This window comes from Gallus gallus, chromosome 4, assembly GCF_016699485.2.
Source record: "Gallus gallus isolate bGalGal1 chromosome 4, bGalGal1.mat.broiler.GRCg7b, whole genome shotgun sequence".
Taxonomy (NCBI): Eukaryota; Metazoa; Chordata; class Aves; order Galliformes; family Phasianidae; genus Gallus; species Gallus gallus.
Genome location: NC_052535.1, coordinates 69005994 through 69030012, shown reverse-complemented (window position 1 = coordinate 69030012; position 24019 = coordinate 69005994). Strand labels below are relative to the sequence as shown.

General features: G+C 40.4%; 2 protein-coding genes across 27 annotated transcripts in view; one reads left to right on the top strand and one right to left on the bottom strand.

The window, feature by feature from the left end:
• Positions 1–361: 361 nt before the first annotated feature.
• Positions 362–6484, bottom strand: TLR1B (toll-like receptor 1 family member B). Of its 22 annotated transcripts, none has more exons than XM_025149772.3 (6): positions 6233–6484; positions 5452–5797; positions 4033–4113; positions 2745–2862; positions 1997–2495; positions 362–1909 (listed from the first exon to the last, which is right to left on the bottom strand). In XM_025149772.3, exons 5-6 carry the CDS (start codon positions 2435–2437, stop codon positions 479–481), a joined length of 1872 nt encoding a protein of 623 aa, XP_025005540.2. In that variant the 5' UTR covers positions 2438–2495; positions 2745–2862; positions 4033–4113; positions 5452–5797; positions 6233–6484; the 3' UTR covers positions 362–478. The 22 variants fall into 22 exon arrangements, with proteins under 22 accessions (XP_025005540.2, XP_025005542.2, XP_040555044.1 ...); XM_025149774.3 differs by having other exon boundaries at positions 2745–2807; positions 6296–6484; XM_040699110.2 differs by having other exon boundaries at positions 362–2495; positions 6068–6484.
• Positions 6485–6992: 508 nt separating this feature from the next.
• Positions 6993–24019, top strand: part of FAM114A1 (family with sequence similarity 114 member A1) — a 31284-nt gene continuing 14257 nt past the window's right edge. For 2 of the 5 annotated variants that reach the window (NM_001397195.1, NM_001397194.1), the window contains exons 1-8: positions 6993–7125; positions 9241–9590; positions 10811–10895; positions 18269–18382; positions 18561–18667; positions 19345–19479; positions 21934–22086; positions 23637–23760. In NM_001397195.1, coding sequence (NP_001384124.1) covers positions 9249–9590; positions 10811–10895; positions 18269–18382; positions 18561–18667; positions 19345–19479; positions 21934–22086; positions 23637–23760 — 1060 coding nt within the window. In that variant the 5' untranslated portion in view covers positions 6993–7125; positions 9241–9248. Of the gene's footprint in view, positions 7548–8574; positions 8635–9240; positions 9591–10810; positions 10896–18268; positions 18383–18560; positions 18668–19344; positions 19480–21933; positions 22087–23636; positions 23761–24019 lie in introns of those variants that run through there. The other 3 variants (XM_046940294.1, XM_015285655.4, XM_025149741.2) reach the window with 3 other exon arrangements.

Sequence of the window (24019 nt, the reverse complement as noted above, 5' to 3'; positions counted from 1 at the left end):
CCAGGAACCATCTTTTAGACTGCTGAACTTTTAGACATCTTCGCAGGGTACATAATTTTCCTCCTTGCAAATTAATTTTAATGAGAGGGCCTGTGACCAAGATGTCTAAGCTCTGTGATTAATGTACATCTCTTAAGTCACCAGCAATTCAGCCACTCTTCTACATGACTATGTTAACTGTTTAAGATTTCATTCTGTTGAGAAAAACAGTATTACAATATTTCAAGGATGGTTTCAAAATCCGTATCCAAAATCTTTCTGCCCACTTCAAGTGACTTGTAGTAAGCTGGGCTCAATTTTTCATAGAGTGACAAAGCATAACCAACTATCTAGAAATGAGGTTTCACAATACAAAGTGAAATATATTGAAAATCAATGGAAATCATAAAGTATTTATTGGTTCACAAACAAACAAATAAAAAAAAAACCAAACAAGGAGAAGAAGAAACTGCATTATAAAGACATTTAATATCTTTCATCACACTTCTGTTCTGTTCTGTTCGTCAGCCACTGATAGATTGATGCTAATAGCTGCCCTCAGGTTAGCCCAGAAAAGGGCATGCTTGCTCCTCTCCTTTGGCCACTCCAGGTAGGTTCTCTTTGCCATGAGAGCCTTCAGCTTGTGGTACCTCGCAGGGATAACGTATGGAGGGATTGGCTCCAGCAAGATCAGGATTAAGCTGTTGGAGTTCTCACTAAACAACTTGTGATGGGCAAAGTACAGCTCGTAGTGACACCACTCGCTCTGCACAAAGTTGGGCGACAACACAAAGATGGACTTGTAGCTCTTCTCAATGCAGTTAATGATGTTCTCCACAATGCTTTTGCCAGGGATAAAGTTCCTCTCATGCTGACACAGCTGGATGCAGCCCTCCCCCTTCTCCAAATTGGGGATCAGCTCATTCTTCACCCACAGGGAATCGCGTTCGCTGTAGGAAATGAAGGCGTGGAACTGCAGAGCAGTTTCCCGCTCCTCGGGGCAGTCGTGCCAAGCTCTCCTCTTCGTCTGCGTCCACTGCCACAGCATCCGCACGTACCACGGCACATCCAGGTAGATGCACAGAAAGGCCACCACAGCCACCAGCACCAGGGTCAGCAGCAGAGCTGTCACAAGCAGCAGAGTCGTGTTGCAAGCCAGCTCGGTCAAGTGGAAGTCCTTCAGCTGTGTTCCGCTCAAGTCTTCTGGGTACTTGCACACGTACGCCTCTGGCCAGCCGGACAGCTTGCCCCCAGACTGCCTCTCCAGGCGCAGGAAGTCCTGCAGCTCACACGAACACTTGAACGGGTTTTGCCCAGCTTGCAGCTCCTTCACGCTCGGGCAGGTCTCAAAGAAGTCGGCAGATGGGGTGAGGATCAAATTCCTCTCTATGTTCAGGATCTCCAGGCTTGTAAAGGCCCTGCACCCTGGCAGGTCGGCCAGCCGGTTGGATGCCAGGTTCAGCTCCTGCAATGAGTGCAGCTCAGTGATCCCCTTGGGGACACTGGCAATCTGGTTGTTTTGTAGGTCCACTTTGTTGATATTAGCTGGCAAGCACTCAAACACAGCCTCTGTCAGCTGGTTGGAGGACAGGTCCAGCTCTGCCAGAGAATCAGCCCACTGACAGCGCCCCTCAGCTCTACTGTTACGCAGCAAGTTGCTGCTCATGTCCAGATACCTCAGTGATTTCATACGGCTGGTCATGAAGCTCACCTTGGAAAGGCTTTCAAATTTATTCCTATGCAAAATAAATGTCTCCAGTTGAATTAGTTTGTCACAGTTCTGAAATAGCAGATCTGTTAAATCATTCTTTGAGAAATTTATATATCTAAGGGGACTGTCAGATGAAGGACACAGCATATGAATTAACTCAGATTCAGCTATTGTCAAGGCTGCAATATTCATGTTTGCAAATATGTTATAAACGTCATCCTGTGAAAAGTAGAGATCTGTGATTAAAACCTTATTCACTGCAAATGCTTTCATGGATGTTTTTGAATAGTCGAAGCGAGTACTTACAACGTTCCCCAGTTGTGTTAAGTTGTTGATATTGAAGTATTCAATGGATGAGTGCCATACAACCTGAAGTACTTTAATAATATCTTTCCAGTCCACTGACATATTTGTCAGTGTCAGATTTCGTAGCCTGGAGCCTTTTCTAAATTTAGATAGTAAAGTTATTAATTTTCTTACATTGTCATCTGCGATTTCTGACAATGATAGGCTTTCCATAGTATTTTCTATCACAACCCAACCATAATCAGCTTTGTAGTGCTGATTATTTGCGTATGAGTGTGAAAAACTCATATTTTTTTTGTCCAAACCATCTTCTAGAAAATTGTTAGGAACAGATGCAAAGAGTTCATTTTTCTTAGCCAGGCCAATATTGTCCCAGAAAGTGAATACAAACAGACAGTTGTAAATAAAACAGTTCCTGAGATATCTCATATTCTTTGTCATACTGCTTTATGGTTCCTTGGAGATGCTCAATATTTATACATCCGTCTTTGTTCTAATCCTGCAACAACAACAAAAACGATTGTATTATTAAGCAGCTATTCAATAGGTATCATATAGATTTTTTTAAGGTTCCAGTTTGCTATCTCTCCCTTTGACTCAGAGAACAATGAAGACACAATCTCAGGAAAGACATTCTTTATTAAGCGACTACTGTAATTTCTATTTAGCAAAATCTGCCATGTTTAATAAAAAGTCTGCTTCTTTCAAAATGTGTCTGATTTCATAGGTGTTGATTTGTGCTACTTACTTATGGAATTACTGCTGCTGCCCTTCAGAGTACTACATAGGCTCCTCACAATTCCAGGACACTCTGACAGGGAAGTACAACATTTGAGGTCAGTATGGTCATCATCTCCCCAGATTCTCTGTTAAAGGATATGAACTAGACTCAGCAGACTTTTTTTTTTAACGTACATTTGTGTCAACAAAACCTAAACTGACACAGAATTCATAATGACTCTACAATGAGACAGTAATAAGCTGCAATTCACTGGAGGAATATAACCTCTGTACCATTAACCATTCCACAGGCTTTCTTAGAACTGCACTACTGGGTCTACAATGCACATTCTTCTTGACATTACACAACCCATATTAAGATATCTCAACACTTCAACAAATAACTGACAGTTCACTAATTTCTGCTTTTGTAGAGAATGCATGAAACTAGACTTGGAAACTATCAAGACATAACAAGGCAGCACAGCAAAACTTGTCCAGCCTTTTTCCAGATTTCCTTTTGAAAAATTACATTCAGTTTTACCATCTTAGCCCTCAAAACACATTTGGGCAAATGCAGAGAACAAAAAATAATCACCACTCTCTAGTCTGTTCTTTTGACTGTTTGGGGAACATTACTCCTAATGGAGTAGTGGGAGTAGCATGGAAGTAATTATACTTTGTAGTAGTATCTTTCTTCATTCAAAATATATCCTAAAGTCTTCAAACTTGACAAACACAACACTTGCAAGATATACGCAGATAAGCAATTCAGTAGGCTATGCAGATCGAATTCACAGGGAGAACCTGTCCTGTTGTTTAAAGCGAAATCAAAACTGAGGTTTGAAGAGTTTGTCCTATATGAACTCAGTATGAAGTGACTAACTTCCATGTAAGAAATAACACAGAATGCACTAGGGTAGGATCAGTAAGTATAAAGACACGCACTTTGCAAGTTGTCAATACAACACAAAGCTCAAGTGCTAAAAGTATCTTTCATAATGATGAAACATACTATCAGTTAGACCTAATCTTTAACTGTGGGAAAAGTACTTCAATTATATCACTGTGACCCCCTTAACTATCCCTGTGGTGCAAATACAAAAAGAATTTGGCCAGCTTCTCTGGACAAATTTACTGAACATAAACAGCATTCACTCCTATTTTTTACCCATATACTTGTAGGACATCACACATTTGCTACTAAATTTTTATGGAAAACACGGTCTATTTTCAAATAAGATGCAGAATATAAGAATATGCTGTTTAGCTAACTAGAAAAAGCATAAATCCACTAAAAATCAGAACTTTCTTACCTGAAATCCCTGCTCTCCTAAAAAGCAGAAAATGTGCTCAGGGAAAGACCAAGAGAAAACTTCCTGTAATTCTATCCTTGTCTGTAACAATAATTAGAAACACCCACACTTTTTATAAAACTTGTTTGTGCCATCTACTGACAGTTTGAGAAATAACATTTGTGTTTCTCCAGATGTTTTTTTTTCACCCACAACATTAATATAATTTCCCCATTATTTAATTGTTAGTGGTCTGGGTGTTTTTATGCTTTGTGATAGGGTAAGCAGGAAAAAAAAAAGAACAAAACAGTATTTTTACCAATTTTCTTTCTTCATCACATTCATATGAAAGTAAGTACTGCTTCTGAGCAGGTTTTACACTGGAATTCAAACAGCTCCCACTCTTAATAGCAATCAAGGCCTTTATATTATTCTGATCTTTTTATTTTTTTTCACTTAGCTCTACTTATTTAGTTGCCAAGTTATTATCAAGGCTGGCTTTTAAAAGTACTATTTGCCTTATTTCAATTCCCATTTAGTGGTAAAAGGACGAATCTCTCTCCCATTCCAGCAGTGTTGTAACTGGGTTAAATAGTGGATGTGGAACTTTTGAATTAAAACAGAGAAGCAACTTGAGTACTGAATGCCCAAGCACTCGTGTTATTGTCCTGGCAAAGATGTAAACCAGCCCCTCTGTATTGCCATGTATCATTAGTCAGAAATTCCATCTTGGGAAGGTCTAAGTATGGTTCTAACTACCAAGGAACTCATCTTCCTTTTTGGCTTAGCATACTACAGTGCATTCACGATTAGCATGTCAGTGATTCAGGAAGCAAAGGAAATCGTTTTTAATATTTCTTTTTCATTTTACAGCATATTCTGTACATCATACTTCCCTTCTCAGCTTCGAGTGAAAAGAAGTCATCCAGAAAAGAAAGGGAAAGATAGGACAAACATTACGCAGCAGAACACAGACAATTCATACTCTTGTTCTCGTGCTGATAAGCCTTATGGTGGTACTCCACAGCTCTTTCTCCATTACTGCTGATTACAGACAAGAATATTCACATCTGATTTACAAGCGACACTTTGTGATGTTGTTACTTACAAGCCACGCTACTGTCTGCTCCTATTGTAAAAGATATAATCTCACAAGCCTTAAACTGTACCAAACATTCACTCCTGTTTTGGAATGTAACAGTTCAACAAACTGAACATGAAAACACATCACTCTAATGAAGACAGAATCAGACGTATATTTGGTTAACATGTAAAAACTGCTCCATAAATTAGGGCCTGTTACTGGTGAGCATGCTGGCCACTGCCATAGTTTGAGATCTCCAGCTCTGCATACATTCTACAAAGATAGGTTTAGGCATATGTAAAACAGCAAAATAAGCATTTTACTATAAATTGCATGCCGTTAGCTCTCATACTTACCACTCTTGTGCAATCATTAGAAGAAGATGAATACATTGCCCAAAAGTTATGCATACTTCTATGCCTTGATAAATGTCGTCAGATTAAGTCACACAACGAAGGTGTTTCCTTCCATCTTTTCTTTAAACTTATATATTCACTAAAAGGCAGGTATTTTTCAGGGATCCCTTCCAATCTCTATGATTCTGTGATTTTTCTCTGAAACCTATCAAGGCCTCTTTTAGAAGGCAACGGCACTCAACTGAGAGTGATAACAAACTTCAGTGAAACCCAAGGTGGAGGAGGGAGTTTCCATCTCTATTGCTCCTTCACCAACTTTTTGTTCCAAAAACCATTTGGGACATCACTGCAGTGGAAAAAAAATACAAGTGAAATTCATTACCAGCAAGTGAAAGAAAAAGAAAACTTACTGTAAAACACGAGTGCTAAATTCAAACAAGTCAGTTAGCAGGGCAGGAAACTAACACACCCTTCTAGCCCACAGGCATACACACACATTTATAATGTTAATTCACCCTTAACAAACAACGTTCTATAACGATATTCATTACTATGTTCTTCCATTTCTAAAATGTGTATGGACTTATCCAGAATCTGCAAACTAACACTTTAAGACCTTTTTCATAGTCCAAATTACAGTTCACGATGGGGAAAAAACCATCTCCGGCTGCCGAGCTTCATCCATTAGAATTCTTCCTAAGACAACACCTTTACTCTTCCACAGATCCCATCAAAAGCAGAGGCGAACCCTCAGGATTACCCCCGATATGTAAAGTCTCACTGAAACTCCTTGGCGATCAGCGTGTGACTTAACGATACAGGCGTCCGTTCTGCTGTCACCCACCTCCACGGGAAGCTTCAGAGATCTGCTTGGTGAGGGCGTCGCTCACGCGGCTCTACCCCTATGTGTGAAGCAACCCTCTGAGAAACTGTGTGTGTTTTGTGACCTCCGGCAGCAGCTCTCCTCAGCGACTCATAGGATGTGTCGTTACGCCTCCTGGGCAACTGCGAGTAACTTTCTTCAGCAAAGGAAGTCTGGCGGCAGAAGCGATGTTGCAATGAACCGTGGAACTGCTGATCGCAGCGAAAGGGCATGTTTTGCCCTTATAGGAGGCAGGGAGAAAAAGGAAGAAGCGTGAGGGGCACTGCTGGAAGTTTGCGGGCGCGCCTCCGAGCGGCTCGGCTGCTTTTCCTGTCACGGCCGTGGCCGGGGCGCCGGGGGGGCCGCTGGAAGCGAAACCGCCGTTGTTTAACTCTGCAGCCACTCGCTTCTATCAGTGTTCAGCTTTGTTTTGAGGAGGGCTCAAACTTCCTGGGAACAAGTAAATAAACAGACGGATCCCAGCCCACTGCCTGCACTCGGTGGTGCTCGCAACGCCTCAGCATGCTTTATCGCTCCGGCGCTGCCGCACTCTCCCTGTCAGCCCCCTCAGGGTCGCGGCGGGACGGCGCAGCGCACCCGGCCGACAGCCGACAACTCGGGGCGGCCACTCCGCTACAGACGGCCGTCTCGGAGGGACGGAAGGAGAGCGGCTGCAGAACCCGCCCTCGGCGCGGCGCGGCCCAGCCCGGCCGTCCCGCCGTGCCCGGCCGGCGCTCCCTCCTCCCCCCGCTGTTGCCGACGTGGCGGGGCGGGGACGGAGCCGGGGGTGCGCCGGGACGGACCGCGGAGCGGTAAGCAGCGCGGCGGTCTGTGTTTTTCTTGCTGCCGCTTTTGAAACCGGCTGCGGGCTGCTCGCTGGTGGCTCAAGCCCGGAGGGTTTAAGCAAGGAAAAAAAAGAAGGAAGAAAAGGAGGAAGCTGCGGGTTTGAGGGAGCGGCTGTTGCTCCCGCTTTGCGCTGGGGCAGGTGGCAGCGGGGCCGGGTCCCGCCGAGGGCGAAGCGGCGGCGGCTGTCGGGCGGGAGGGCGGCGCTGCGCATCGCGCGGGGGTCCGACGGGTGACGGATCGCCGCGGCGCTGCTCCGGGCGGGAAGTTCGGCGCTTCGCTCCGCTCCCCTCATCTGAGCGGAGAGCCGCAGGGCCCTTGGCCACAGCGGCCCCCAGAGATGAGCTGCTCCGGCAAAAGTGCGTGTGATCCCTTACATGTTGCACTGCCGGTGGGTATTTGCTGTCCACATCCGTCCCGTGCAAAACTGTGATACGCATATCTAAAGGTTTTGCTGGTTGTAGTAGATAGCCGTCCTAGGCGACGCAAATAGAAGCATGTTCGTTAGGTGTCTCGCTCATTGCGGAGTGAGTAGTGTTAAAACCACAGCCATCGTTGCCTACATTGAAGCATTTCATAGTATTTGCAATATTTTAATGAAAAACTGCAAATGCTTCTAGCAAATGTAAAGGTACTGATGTGTAAATGCATGTCTTCTAAAGATAAAATAAGTTCTAGTGTAAGCTGAAGTAATGTAAGTGGCATCTACTGCTTATTTATTTATGACTCCTGTTCACTGATCCCAAATGCTATTCTTGGTGCTGTTCAAACAGCTGATCTGCATCCAAATTAGATAAATGGGATGCTGAGGCCACAGATGTGCATCATTCCACAGATTTTAGTAAGTTCCACTAGTATAAGTACACACTTGTCAGGCGGACTTCTAAGTCCCTGTTACATTCCTCTTTTCACCTTCTTTTCCTGTTCTTCAGTCTCTTCTAGAACCACAGTCCTTCAAAGAGCTACTTTGGACTGTGTTGATTTGAATGGGAGTCGCTGACAGTACAGCATCTCCAGACAGATTGCTTGAGTTCGTTTTGTGCCATACAATTTTGTGTGTAGACAAGACCTTGCAATAACAGCTCTCTGTCAAGGTTTGTTTTTCAAGTACAGTGCCAGGCATGCTGTTGTTGTCAACAAGTAAATAGTGGTAATCACTGCACAGGGCTTTTGGACTCTGCCACTGCCTCTCCCTAGTCAGCTGCAGAACTCGCTCAGTGCCTGGATCCTTGACCTACAGATCATAGCATTGTGGAAAATACTATAAAAAGTAAATTGTGTTGAAAGATGTGGAGTAAATAAGGGAAAATCAGTTTTAAACTTAGAAAAACAAAAAACAGTAGCTGTACCTCATGCAAACTTAACTTGGCTTCAGAGCTTAATCCTGTTTAATTAATTCTTAATACCTGACGTTTCAGAACAGGTGAGAAGCATTGCACTCCACAAGCAATAAACCTTTGAGACAAGAAATATAGACTGTGTGAGCAATGGATGCTTCCTGTCTATGAAATGGCTGCAGGGACCATGGCCTGTCATGTGTTCAAATTATTTCCCTTCTCCACTACGTTAACATTACCACAGCTTTAGTCTCACTGTGCTTTTTTCAGCTTCTTGTCATCCTCCTCACCATCAATCAGCTAACTGTAGGAGCCTGTGTAAGTGAAAGTGATGAAAATGAGAGTAAGAGCTGCTTGGCCATTGTCTTCCAGAGCCATTTCAGCTCAAATGATCCCATTAACTGTTGGCATTTCTTGTATATCTAATGAAGAACATCGAAATTAACCATGTGGAAGCTCTCATAGTTGACTTCTCCAGACAAACAAACATCCTTTCTCCATCACCAAGCAGTATTTTGGAAAATAAACTAATAGTGCTGCTCTTTGTACTTGAATGCAGTCCTGTGGGGTGAATAGTCTTTTGAAGGTAATCACGTCATGGCCGGTGTGGCACATGTACCACAGGGCTCTGTGCCTACACGTAGGCTATGTTGTTTTTCAGCAGTAGCTTTTGGGAAGCACTACGTATTTTACGGTCGATCGCCTGTTTGTAGAGTCTGAAAACACTAACTCATTTTCTCTGTTCAGAATTGAAAATGTCTGAAGACTTATGTGATGGCATCCCACCTGAAGAAAAACCTGAGGTAATGGAAATGCCCTGCAGTGATGTATTGCCTCAGGAGTCACTACTGCACCCTGTGGAAGCCGAGATCGTGCCCGCGTCCTCACCACATGAGCAGGGACGGGCCACTCAGGGTGCCAGTAATGGACAGAAGGGAGATGTATTTATTAATGAGAATCCTTTGCCTGAAGAAATAGCTGAAAGTCTGCCTTCCAATGGTGATGTGACTGAAGACGTGCCCACTGAGTGCATTGAGACTGTAAGCCTTGATACAGAACCTGAGCCTGAAGAAACGCCACCTGAAGAAAGTAGTTCAGTGAGTAATGCTTTCTTCCATAAAAGCCCTCCCCTCCCTGCTCTGTAAGAACAGAATTTTGTAAAACACTTATACTGTTCTTTACAAAAACCTTAAGTACAGAGAACCTTCATGATGATGGAATCAGTTAGACTCCATCACTGGCTTTTGGAAGCTAGGAACAGCTGAATCTCTCTTTGCTGGTATGATATTAATTTGATCTTGCTAGCTTGGTCACAATAAAACTGTGCCGGAGTCTTAATAAGAACCTAGTCCGTTTTATATAGCTGTAGTACTCCTAGGATTTTGTTATCTGGTTTCCTGTACAAATCTGCTTTGTTCAGTTCACAGAACAAGCCTTGAAGAGAACAGAACTTAAGCTGCATTTGCAGCACGAAGTCTCCTACTTTCTCATTTTCACTGACTTCACAAAAATAAAGTACCTTTCACAAGACTCAGTGAAACTGACTTCCTTTGTTCCAAGCCAGTGGTTTTTGATTTGTGTTTGTTAAAAAGAAAAAAAAAAAGAGCTTTTTTTTTTTTTAATAGTCTATGTGTTCAATGCACACGATATAGTTAAAGTCTTCCTGTCTCTGGAAGACTTTCAAGCATCCGCAAATGGGAAAAGGTTAAAATACATTGGTTTAGTCCTTCCAGTAGGGACAGAGACCTACCTCATAAAGGTGATGGGATGCATGCACTGCACAGTGCAGAGTTGGTTTCCCGGGATACTTTGTCCTTTTGGTTTTGAGTTAACTGTGCAGAGGTGATATGTTAATTGTGACTCAGACACCCATTTCTTAGTATGATTTAAACATGGAATAGTGATAACCACTCACTCCCACACATTAATGGAAAAAGTGGTCAGTGCCTCCTTTGGCTGTGTTTTGATGAATACAGTTGTGAGAAATTCCCTATGCACATTTACCTATGAGGAGACTCAGGCAGAGAAGCCTCTAGCTCTGGCTCCCTGTAGAACTCAGAAAGAAGGCGAGTTCCTGCCTATCCCAGAGAATAACCGTAATGAATTTGTATGGCTTCATAAGGTTAAGTGCCTGAGGAAATATTAGGACATTGGACTACTTTTCACAAAAGCTTAAGCATCTCTTAGAGGAACTAGTGGCTAAGGTTTTGTCAAGTAGTCATTCTGGACTGTTTCTCTGTATATTCTGGCTATAACCATTCTTCAGAAGGTGTCACTGTGATAACACGATGGTAGAGTAATATATCTGTTCTTACAGGCTGCAGACTCATCTAAAGCAAGTAGATGGGGAGCTTGGGGCTCCTGGGGCAAGTCTCTCCTGTCATCAGCTTCAGCCACAGTGGGTAAGTGTTCCGTCAGTAAAGTTTGTGGAAATAAATTAAATCATAATTTTAATGTCATCAGACACATCATGTTGTGTCTTAAAGACAACATCTAAAGTCAGAGTGCTTCCCTTGACCAACAGTATTCCTAGGTAGTTCTGTCCTGATTGGCTTGGCAAGGTGACACTGTGCCATGACTTTTTTAACAGGACAAAGGACTTTCCTAAACTGTGTAATGTGCCAGTGTAATAGGCTTGTTGGTATAGAGTGAGTTACCTCGTTGTGGCTGCTTCACAGGAAGGATACATAATATGATACGGTGACTGTCAGTTTGTGGGTTTTGAAGCCAATGCTCTCCAGCCCAGATTCATGCACGTATATGTTTGTGGTTTATGCATCATGACTTTTTAACTGTACAGTATAAATTAACTTCTCAAATTATTCCAGCTTTCACTGACCCACAGTGAAACTGTTTAGCTTTATCACACCAGACTCCAGACAGTAGAGCACTATATTGAAACACAGACCCTGCATTCTTTCTTCCTATACACTGATTTCCAACAGTACGTCAGCCCAAAACGTGCACATGAAGCCTTCAGATAAAAATTGTTACACATAAAAACTTCACACAGACAAAAAGTGGAACATGCAATACGTAGTTCCCAGCAGGTGATGATTTCTCACAAAGCTGCTACTAAGCTGTCAGCTAATCAGTTCTCATCAAGGATCTAAAGAACATCTTCAGAAGATGAACCTAGGCGTATGGGAACTGCTGAGGTCTGAACCACTGATTGATCAGCTGGGGAAAAGACCCGGTCAGCCCTGGGAGCACAGGTGAAGGTAATTCACCTGAGTGACCGGAAGGCATTGAGCCTGGCTGCACCTCTCTTAGACCTCATTTAAGGGCTGACTGCCACTGGGGAAGTTTTGCTGTTTGGAGTTCCTTGCCTTGTGGAGTTTTTTTTTCCCCTCTGAGCTTAGATCTTCAGAGACAGGTGAGCACCTTTCCATCATCCTAGTCCCTTTGTCATTACGCCTCCTGTATCACCATTCCACTGTGTTGATCTTTCTGATTGTTACACTAGGAATTAATTGCTAGTTACTGAGAATGATGGATACAATGGGGTTACTGGTTTTATGACCATGTGTAGGGTTAAGTAGTTCTCCTTACTGTCTGTAAACTGGTTTTATGACCATGTGTAGGGTTAAGTAGTTCTCCTTACTGTCTGTAAGCTACTTCCCTCTGTTCCTGAGGGAAAGAGGGGGCTTCCCTATCATCCCTATTTTCACCTGCACTCATCAGTTTCTAAGTATGTTTTTTTCTCCAGGCAGTCCACCAGTTAACATCTCTAATAATCTTAGAACGTGTTTCCAAGATGTTTTATACTGATATAAACAAAGGCTTCTGCTGAAAGGCACTGTATTTCATCCTTTTTTTATGCTAACAATCACTTCCATGTGGTGATATGGGGAGCTGGTTTCTCGGACTGATTTTGGGACGTAAAAGTGAAGTGAGACCTGGATCTTCGTCTAGATTAGTTTCTAAGTTGCCCATGTGGCTCACCATTGATCACCAAAATACTACTGCTAGTGTGACTGGAATGATAGGAACACGAGGAATGTATTGATGGGTGCAAAGACATCTTAACCAGCTGTGGAACTGCATGTGTTCCCGACCATTAAACCAAAGAGTTCAGTGCTGTTATTTCAGACATGTAGAATGGCCGTCGTGTTGAAGCTATATAAGTAGATGGAATAAAAGGTGATGCTTTCACAGATTTCTGTGAACTAACAGCGTTAGTTCAGACATGAGCTTGCCTGGAAGTGATGAATGCTGTTGGAAAAGGTTTGGGAGACAAACAGTAATGTGTGTTGTATCCCTTCTTATTGTCTGGTAAGTAAACAGGACGTCCTATTCACAGCTATTTGCTGCTTTTGTCTGTAAAGCTGCCAGCATTGTGTATCTGTGAATTGCCATGTTGTATTTTATAGCACCTTGGTTTTTTGTAGGCCGTATAAAGTACTGGTTCATACACGTCAAAAATTCATTCTTAATTGGCGTTAAATACCATCTGACTGTGTCAACGTTGTAACTAATTTTCAGTGGATGTAAATATGCAAAAATGCTGATGTCTAGGCGGTGTGACTTGGTAAGGTGGTGTGATGCTATCTATCTAAAATGACCACATGAACACCACCTACGTACTTGCAGCATTATTGTTATTATTTTAAAAAGTACATAGCTGGAGCAGATGGATTTGCCTGGGTGAAGGAGTATCCAAAAGCAGGAAGGAAAATAAAATCTTAAAATTAATTTTTCACGTGAAAGGTTGCACTGTGTCACAGCAAGGGCCTGTCTGCTGCTTAGTTTACAGCAACTGGGAAAGAGTCTAAAAAAACACGTATGTACAGCAATGCTTTCCCTGTTTTCCCATCTCCTGGAATCTACGTCTCAGACACACTTTCTGACCCTGTGGCCCAGGTAGGGTTAAGTCCCCGTATTAACATCTAATAACTTTGAATCTAACGATCCTGTAGGAACTTATTTAATAAAACATCCATGGAATGAAGCAGAAATCAAATCTACATTCTTGCACCCCGTAGTCAGATATATTGTTTCCATTTGTTTTTTTCCTTACAGGATAGTCTAAGTCTGATATTGAATACTAAATCTTAATTAACAACATTTATATCTATATTCTACGAGATTATAGCTTTGGATGCTAAATCAAACATTGTAATATATATAGTTCACTGAACCTAAAACAACTCAAAATGCCACATGCCTACTCTTACATTTGTTCTAGGAAATCAGTACAGCAAGTAAATAGATGGCTTACTTTCTAGGCATTTGTTATGAAAATTCATGCTTGATCCCGTAAAGTATTTGCTGCCTGTCACCATCACAGACATGAGGTGGGTCTGGGTATACTATGTATCTGATCAGTATGGTAACCCTTAGCAAGAGACAGAGATGGAGAAAAAAAAGCTATTGGGAATGTCTATAACCTTTCTTCTTTTTATTAAATATTTATTATTCCACTTTGAAGTTACTCTGTTTAATATCTGAGCAGTTCAACCAATAACAGAGCAGCTTCATCTCCTATCCTACAGCAGAAAATGGATTTGCTATAATTCAGCTCATTTAAATGTTGCTTATTGCTTTAGTGTAGCACACAGTATAAGGAAAGTTGCTTTTCTGGAATTAGACTTATTAACAGTGCCTTCAATGTGTGATTTTTCTTTCCCTCTGTCACTGTCTTTGTATAACCCAGCTTCTTCTCTGGTCACCTGTGACAAGTATTTCCCATTCCTTGTTGGTTTTTTTTTTGTTTGTTTTCAAGATTGTACAATGTAAAAATAGCAGAAACATTTTGGGGTGGAGTAGATAATGCATTGAAGCCCTAAATACATTCAGCTCTTGCCAAATACTTTCTCCTTAAGGCTGAACTGAAATTGTTGTTCAAGGATCTCAGTCTCATTATCCTTCAGACCCTGATTTAGAGCTTCCAAACAAAGCAGTGTTTTTACTGTGTGGCTGTATCTTTGGCGTTGTCGATTTGAGTTTCCAGCAGTAGCTTCCCTGTAATTTGCATATTCTCTCCTTAACTGACACTACATATTTCTACTGATTGTTTTGGTGGTGGTTCTGTCTTCAGAAGTCTTTTGGCTTCGAACTGACTTCAAAGTTCTTTTTATTAAGGACCCTTTCTCTGGCATTTCTGCCAGGCAGGTGTGACACCCCTGCACACAGCAGGTTCCGTAATGCCTCCGTAGTGTCACTGCGTGAGCCATGCTTAGTGTCTGACACTAGGTGTCACACTAAGAAAGTCATTGGCTGTGCCACGTTTACTGAGATGAAGAGTTTTCTTTTGTTTTTAAAAGGTGCAGGAAGTCTGGCTTTTCCATCTGTGGAACCACAGTGGAGTTGCTCCATCACAGTAACTACTGAGAGAATGAAGTGGGAGAAGTAAGGTCACTGTGATCTCGAGACACAACTTCGTAGTTACTGTCATCGTTTTACTCTTTAAATTGTACTGCTTAGTAATCAGCGGTTACACAATCCAGTTTTTAATTAACAGCTAATAAGACTTTAACACTGGGTTACCAGTGCAAGCTAAACCAGTCTGATGGCTAGCTGCCACCAAAGTGTCCTGCACCTCTCTTTTCCTTGCATGTTTCTTCCTCGTCCATGCGCCAGTGCTCGTGCCTTTCTGAAAACCTGATATTAACCTTCTATGCCAATAAGAATAACTTCCAGGTTTGTTGGTGTAAGAATAACCCTAGAGGAACGAAAAATGCGTTTTTTGCTTCTCCAGTGCCTTGAACCAGTTTGCTGTGGGATGAGTGAAGTGTAAGGGCGGGCAGAATGGACAAGTGTGGGAAGCAGGAGAAGCAGCACCTCCCATACCAGCACCAAGAAGTCATTAGGTCAGCCTAGCTATAGCATCAAACCTTAAGTCCAGATGCTTAAGTGAGGCAGAATACCTTCTCGGTCTGTATTTGAAGCTTGTCACTTTTGTTTTTACAAAACAGCTTGTGTGCTTCAAAGCCTGTGGGGTTTTTTTTCATCAAAGCTATCTGCAAGCTTTAGGAAAGCTGCTACCTTCTTCTACAAGCCTTGCAGTCCCGTTTGCTTTCTTTATATTTTACAAAGTGGAAGAGGTTGAGATACAAAAAACTGTTGCAATAGCATATATACCTATTACTGTTTTATTAAAAACTTTTATAAATTCTATAAGGAGATCTGAAAGCAGTCTTATTTCAGAGCTTAGTTGGAATTATTCATAATTTACAGACTGGATAGCATAAGTCTTATCAGAATCTAGCCTATGCTTGCCTTTTAAATAGAAGGAACGTAGTTTTGCTGAAGCCCTGAAGTGAATGGAGTGGCAGTTGGGGTAGCCTGAAAGTGAGTGGAGTTTGCTCCCACATGACCAGAGCACAGCTGCCTTTTCCACATACTTTTACACATGTAGTGGAGCAATTCCCTCTAGCCATGTTCAGGTTCCTCAGTTTCAGATGCTGTAGGAAGGCCTTAATCTTTAGCTGAAATCTTTAGATGAAGCTTCCCTCATTTATCTAGATAAAATTTTAATTGGAATTCTCCTGTGGTAGAAAGACTGCGGTAGCCAGGGCTAAAATCTCCAGGTCCTCCTCCCTCTACAGAGTGCCTGGGAGCATGAGGTTGACAGGGAATGGAGGTAACTGCAGAGGATGGCTGTGACTTTGGATGCGTAGTACTGCCCTCCAGAGCTGCTTGTCTGCCTCTTTCAGCTCTGCAGGCAACCCAAGCCTGCTGAGTTGGGAGGTTGAAGGTAAGAGTGTCTGGTGTGAAGTGGGATGTATCTGACTAAAGCATTTATGTTCACTGTGATCTGGCCTTGGGCAGATCATGCAAACTCAAAGATAGGCCAAGGTTCTTGGAAGTGCTTGAGAAAGTTTCTTCTTCAAATGAAAGATGGCACCCAGCAAGCTGAACAATAATATTCTGCTGAAGTTACCAGCAAAGAAAATAAATCACGCAGGCAAGAAAAACAAAACCAACAAGACAGAAAAGCAAACCATATGCTTACCAAAGCTCCTCCACTTCTGCTATTAGAGATGAGTAAATGGGGTCACCTGAGGTGTTTCCAAGTTTACGATATCAGTTCAGTTATGTTATGAGATAAACATAAAACAGTGTGCCATCACCCCCTAAAATGTAGGCTTTTCTCTCATAGCCCCCTGTATTTCTGTGCATTATGGAGTCATGGATAATCATTTTCATTTCCAACACAGCATGTAGTTCTGTGGCGTTTGTATGTGTGTGTGTATCTTAACAGTGCTGTGTTGCTTCAGTTGCTGTGTTCTGTTTTCATCTGGTTTTGTTGTTGTAGCTAAAGGTAATGTGCCATGCAGCTTAGTTCAGCAAAGCCACTTGTAGCTGACCTGAAAGATTTTTCTTGTCATTCTAGTGCATGTAAACACAGCCTTGAAAATGCCATGTGTTGTAAGGCTATGGGGATATAAGCCTGTCTGCAAAACCATAATTTATGCAAATCCATACGTTTTTCACAAAAACTTGACATTTTTACTTAATAGTTGAATTTTTGTATAATTACAGATGGTAATGTTTAGTTATCAAGTCAAAGTCTCTAAGCAATTTAGATCAATGGAAAAAATGGAATTCTCTTGCTGATTTAAAAACTTGTGAGCAGCAGAAATGGAAAGGAATGTGATACCAAGTACCTTTTACTTAAATTTATCAGCACGATTAGTAGTTATTTAAGTGAGTCCTGGGACCCTGATGAGTAAAGAAGTTATTTGAGAATCTATTCATGCTGCTTTTTTCACTGAACCAATTAAAATGCCCAGGAGATTGGGATTAGACAGAGCAGTGCTTCACTCTTCAGTATCTGCATCAGAGCAGGCTTTACAAAAGGCAAGAAGTTACCCAGCAGTGACAAACATTGCTGTGGCAGATAACCTAGCGTGTCCTTTGCAGTTGTAAGACATGAGATAAAATAGACAAAGGCCGTATTTTCTTTAGACAGGTAAGAGCACTTCCGTGCCGTGTCTCTCTGTTTCAGTGTAAGACATCAGGGTCTGATGTCATTTTTTTTATATGAGAGTATAAACTACTTGTTTCTGGCACTCTGTTCCTAAGGGAACATCTGTTCTTTTCTTTGTGTTTTCCTGCAGTTTTCTTGTATGCCATATTTCAGTAGTGCTACTTCCCATATGGTTTGTGTAGCATATTTATTATTGAACTCATTGAGCATCTGATGTCCAACCCACATGAAAATCACAATCATAAATTTAACCTTTCCTCCTTCTTACTCCATTCCCAATAGTTTTGCTGTATCTTTCTTTAATGAGATTTTCAAGAATATTTGTATGACTTTATATATACACATATGCATATACATATACATATATATGTATGCATGTGTATTTATATAGGATATGAAATGGAGCATCTGTATTAATGGCTCTACTAAAATTATTTATGTATTTACAGTTCAATTGGAGGTAGAGGGGCAAAGAACTGTCTTTATTAATGAACTGTCATTAATACTTTTCCTGGACAGATGATTCATGTACTCTGTGTTGTCCTACTGCTGGAAATGATCAGCTTTGAAAGTGATGCAGTGAGTGTGCACTGTGCAAGAAACACTTTTCATCTAGTGTTGTTTGTATTATATTTTAGCTTTATCATTTCCAGTCAGCTAATGTACTGGATGTAGGAGGACAAGTGAATTATTGACCTAGAAAACAAGCAAGTGAGGTAGCTTCAATACTTACTCCGATTATGAGTTATTTTTGGTGATCATTCATGGTGCATAAGGATGTTATGCACTGTTAGGAATAACTTTTCACATCGTATCATCTGAAGTGCTTTTTTGCTGCAGGTCATGGGATAACAGCAGTAAGAGAAAAAGCAGAAACTACTCTAGGAATTCATCATGCAAGTTCAGCACCTTCAGAAGCAGCAGAGCATCCTGCAGCTGAAACATCAGTTACACGTAAGTTCAACTTCACTGAAATCTTTGACACTTTTGACACTGCCAAGTTAATCCAATTCACAAAATTTTAAGATTTTGATCACAGGATCCCATTTACTGTAATTTGTGACTTTTAGAGGTGAAAGGATGCTGTAGCTTGCTCCCTTTTTTTAATTTTCTTTTTGCTGTTGTTTGTTAGAAGCAGAAGATTATCCTGACCAAAGCTCTTCAGAGAATATTCCTCCTTCTCCTTCTTCTGGATCTCGTGGGATGTTGTCAGCTATCACTAATGCTGTACAGAACACAGTGAGTTGTTTCAGTAGGCCTCTCTTCTCTTGGGATTTTTCCATCACTTTTCTTCAGTGCAGGTCACATTTAACAAGTATTGTTTTAGATTGTAGGTCTTTGTAAAAACAGCTTTCTAATAAGCCTATTTAAAGCTATTTCCACTGAAACTGAAATCATTAGCCAATGGAAATTCATTTTCAACATAGCTGAAAAATTGTGAGCATGAGCTAATGCTAGTAAAAACACACAGGAGAAACAACTGCATTTCTGTAGATGTTTCCAGAGTAATCACACCAAGATTTTAGAAATCTGTTCAATAAGGCAGTCTCATTCTGTTCGTGATAGGCTTTGGCTCTATATTTTTCTTGCCTAAAATGTTCCCAAAGGCTTGTTGCTGCTGAAGATAAAAGGTGGTATTCTTAAAATGTTCATTGTCAATGAGTGTTTTATTTCCTCTTGTCTGAGGCTTTTAATTAACTACACATATTTGTATAGTTCTATTTTTTTTAACATTGAAAATTTATTCAGAACAGTGTAACATAATTGTATGAGCACAGAAATCCTATTGTTAGCTAAAGCAGAGAAAATCTAGGGAGCTGAATGTCCTAAGATGGTGTCAGCAAATGTAATACACTTTACAGTTCCTATTAGCATGAACTGTAAAGGAAATAACCACATTTCATTCTTTTATGCAGGGGAAGAGTGTATTATCTGGAGGCTTAGATGCTTTGGAATTTATTGGGAAGACAACCATGAATGTCCTTGCAGAAAACGATCCTGGATTTAAGAGAACAAAAACACTGATGGCAAGAACAGTTTCTCTGTCTCAGGTTGGATTTATTTTAATACAACGCTGTCACTGCAGTTGCACATTCATTTTCCAGAATTTCAGATGCCTCAGGGAGAGGCTTTATTTATTGTGGTAGATATTGGCTAGGCTTACAAAAATAAATATTATGCTTTGTATTTGCTCTAGTTTTTTCTTTTTTTCACAGATATTACAAAAGGTGATGTAAAATCATCCTTTCTGCATAATTATATTCAGAATAGTTGATTTTGATGAGATAATTAATATATGTGGTAATAAACCATTACGTTCCAGAGAGACGTAAAATTGTTAGCATTTTCATAACAGCTTTGATAGCAGTCTCCCACCATAAATATCACTGTACTACTTTTCTTGGAAATAAGTAGAAATGGAATATATGTATGGTTCATTAGGAATCAAAGCTGCAAAAAGTTCCATCTTATGTCCAGGTAAACTAAAGGCACCCTTAGAGAGGAGTGTCATGATTTGTATCTTTAAAGGTTCAGAGACATGGTAATAGAACAGCAGTACAAGCACTACCAGTACAAAATCATTTTAGCTCTCCTGAGGGGAAGAAAGCTTTAGAAATCAATAGACATGTGGTAAAAATCAAAGTTTCTTTTCCATTTTCTCCCTTGTAGAAAGTGGTAAGGGATTCTTCTTTTAATGAGATGTCTCATCTTCAGTACCGGTCATTTTAAGTTGAAACAGACTGTTACAGCCACAGCAGGCAAAAAATCAAGTAACTGTTGTAGAGAACATGAATGCAGTTACATATATGACATATATCTGTTTCGGCAACACTCTGTTTTGAAGTTAGCACGGTTAAAGTAGAAACACATAACACGGTGCCATCTCAATATCACACCTGAAGTCTGTGCTGTGATGTGGTTCTGGGTATGTGTCTAATTAAGTACTTGTAGCCATTGTGCTCAAGCTTAAGTTTGTAGAGTGTATTTTATGGAAGGCATCCCAAAGCACTTCACAGTATAGTGGCATTAGATCTGCAGTAAAAAGTGGTTCCTGTGAAGACTGAAAACTTGATCTATCTGGAGAAAGCTATCCAGGTTGTAGCATTCACGTATTTAAACACAAGGCTGTTTATACAGGCATATTTGGTATCATATATGAAATGCTGGCTATATCTAATGCAATTAGGTTTTGTTTTTGACTTCACGGTGGAATGGATTTGACTTTTCTTTCATTTCAATGTTCCAAATATTTTTAAACGCGTCAAAATGAAAGAGACAAGTAGGGTTGTAAAATAACTCAAAATCAAATATGAAGAATGATTAAAGTAAGCCTGATACTGTCTGCAGAGGTCAAATCTTTCAGAAGAAACACAATTTGACATTTTAAATTAGCCACCCTAGCCATGCCTGATGCTTTGTAGTTTGTTAGTACAGGTAGAGCAGACTAAGTTGGGTTTGGCTTTAAACTGGCCTATAAGTAGTTTGAGCCATTCTGCTGACTATGCAGGCAGCCTAAGAAAGCTAGGCACGTAGACTTAAAGTGAGCCTTTGAGAATACTTTCCTAAATAATATGGATGAATCCACCCATAAAATCTGATATAGAAAGCGGTACTTATTGATTTTTCATGGTTTTCATAACGTGGTGCTTCATTATAGGTGATCTGTACATAAAGTGTTTGTACACTGTGTGATTAACTTCTTCGTGGTGGGGGCTGAAAAAATCTGTTGTCAGTCTTTTGTCACAGAAATTTTGAATGATACAGCGGTATAAGTGGTGTGAATTTACCTGTATTGAGAGGCTTGTGGGTGATTTAAGATGCAATTGAGGTGTATTTAAGGGCTTTACTGTGGTGAATTCATACAAGAGACCCTGCTTTCCTTGAAAGTCTGCTTTATAAGAAAATCACTCCAAAATGTCTCCAAGTATATGCAGTATAGTTCTGCCCCATCCTTGGAAAGGACATACCTAATTAGATCTCTCTTGTCAGTCTTGCTGTCACATAAAACTGATTTTAGTATGTACTAAAAATATTTTATGTACATAGGAAATATTTATGTAGATACGTTTTTTTATGCAGGCAGGTAGGTAGGTCTTGAAATAATATTCTTTCCATTTTGTGGTCTGTGGAATGGATTGCAGGAGTCTTTAAGGCTGTATATGAAATTCTTTTTAGTTTTCTTCCCTTGTAACTGACAACTACATTTATGAGACGGTATTCATAGCAGACGTGGCTTTTGAAAACAAAGATGATTATTTGGTTGCTCATTGTTTTAAAAAAAAAAAAGATGGCTAGCAATTACTGTGATAATAACACACTTAGAATGCTACATAAATATTTTATTAGACTTGTTTATTAAAAATTTGCGTATTTCAGCTCTGCAGGTGTGATATAGTCCCAAGTTTTATTACTACTTTCTAAACAAGCAGAAACAGAACGTAATAAAATCTATCATAGCTACAGCACCACCAATAAAACAACAAGAATGATGCATCTTTTTGCAGCTGCTGCGAGAAGCTAAAGAAAAAGAGAGACAGAGACGGGCCCAGCAAGTCACAGTTGAAAGGACAGCACACTATGGACTACTTTTTGATGAGTTCCAGGGTTTGTCTCATCTTGAAGCTCTAGAAATCTTGTCAAATGAAAGTGAAAACCAGGTACAGTATGCTGACGGATGAATCACAATAACTGGTACAAAACTGTTCTTTACTTTCGTTTTGCTGTGCAGTTGCATGTGAAATGAACGGTAGGTTTTCCATCAGCTTCAGAGAAAGCTTGTTTGGTCTCAGGGGCCAGCCAGTTTGTGTATTCAGGAAATTCATTTCAATACACCTAGAATTTAGCTCCAAGATTAGCTCAAAAGGAACAACTTGGCAACTGAAAATTATTTCTGTTGAGGTCATATAGTGGATGTCTTTCATGTTGTGATGCTGTGCAGCCAGATGCCTTTCCCAGATTTCAAGGAGACTCAAGTCTTTTGTTTTTGTATCAGGCATTGATCCTTGCATTCAGGAATTTCAGACATACTGCAGCTGGAGGATAGTGAATTGAAATGAATTCCAGATTAGTTATTCAATTCCTAAGTTGTCTTTTAGTTTCAGTTTCTAAGCTTACATAAGACTACCTCAAGACTAATTCCTGGGAGTATACAAATGCTGCATGTCTCTCCAAAAAACATCCTGAAGTTACTGATACCCATCTGATAGATGGTTGTTTTTTTAATTTCAGTTGTCAAGTTATTGGTGCTGCTTCTAGATCAGTAGATCACTGACCATAGATTAATGGAACTGCTGTAGATTCCCATCAGTGAAATTTTATACTGAAACAAAGTTCTGAATTTTTCTTAAAATGTTTTCTTTTGTTTTATTTTTGTAGTCAGCACTCCTTACTTTAAAATTAATTTTAAAATTGTTTTTGAGCTTTCGCTTTAAAATTTTGCAGTTAATCATATGAAATGAGCAATGGTATAGAGAGGGACAAAAAACAACCGTAGAGTCCTTTACAGCCTGAGTTGGATCTCCCAGCATTATCCTGTATTTTACTCTGAGCATATGAAATGGAGATAGCAGTGTGGAACATGAGAAGCATTTTGTGACTCACCAGTCACAGGTAGAGAGTAGCATCAGGAGATTAATACTTTACTTCAGTGCGAACAGTATTTAAAATCTGTTTACATCTCTCTTGGGTATGCCACCCTATTACATATGCAGGGAGCGGCAGAGGTCTGAGATGCCCATGGGTATCTCAAAAGCTCTCTCAATACATTCTTCAGAACAGGTACATCAGTACACTGACAATAAATTTTGGTGGGATTCTGAGGGAAGAAGAACAGGTGTTCTTTTTCCAGCTCTTTCCATGATTGTTCCAAGTATGAATTGTATGTGCTCTTCTAGCCAACTGTCTTCACCCCCAAAGAATCCCAAATCTATCATAGCTTGCAATTAAATCACAGATTAGTAATTCAGAATAATTGTTCTGCTTGAAAGTATAGACCTGATGGTCTTGCAAGGCTACCGTAATTTTTGTGATACTCATCAGGTTGTTTTTTTTTTATGAGCACTGAAGACATACCTACATATGTTGGAAGGTTAGAGATATTTGGGTTTAATGGAAGTTTCCACTACTTAGCCTCTTGGCATCAGATTCAAAATTATCAATTTAAGAAAGGCCCTGTTTCATTTAGGGATGCTCACTCTTTCTTTTACAGATTCAGTCATATTTGGAAACACTTGATGGAGAGCAGTTGGAGGCTGTGAAAAGTGATTTAATTGCTATAAAGGAGATTTTTGTTCCAGCGGAATCGGACGATGAGGTGGTACAGGCACAGAAAGGTAATTAGAAATGCAGAGAATTAACCATATGAACAACTGTTACTTCTGTATATAGCCACTTCAGAAATTGCAATCCAAACTGTAATATCTGTTATTCACTAAAATGAATGCTTTTGATGTTCTGCAAGTTGGAGGAAGACTTAATTTTGGATTTGCAATTGAAGTGTGAGGTAAAGAGAATACAAGGTAAGAACATATCATACTATTTTGCAATATCATCATTGAAAACAAATAAAAAGGGAAGATAATCTGACTGAGG

Excerpts from the sequence above, each read along its gene's own strand:
- TLR1B (XM_025149768.3), bottom strand. The coding sequence starts at position 2,437 with ATGACAAAGAATATGAGATATCTCAGGAACTGTTTTATTTACAACTGT.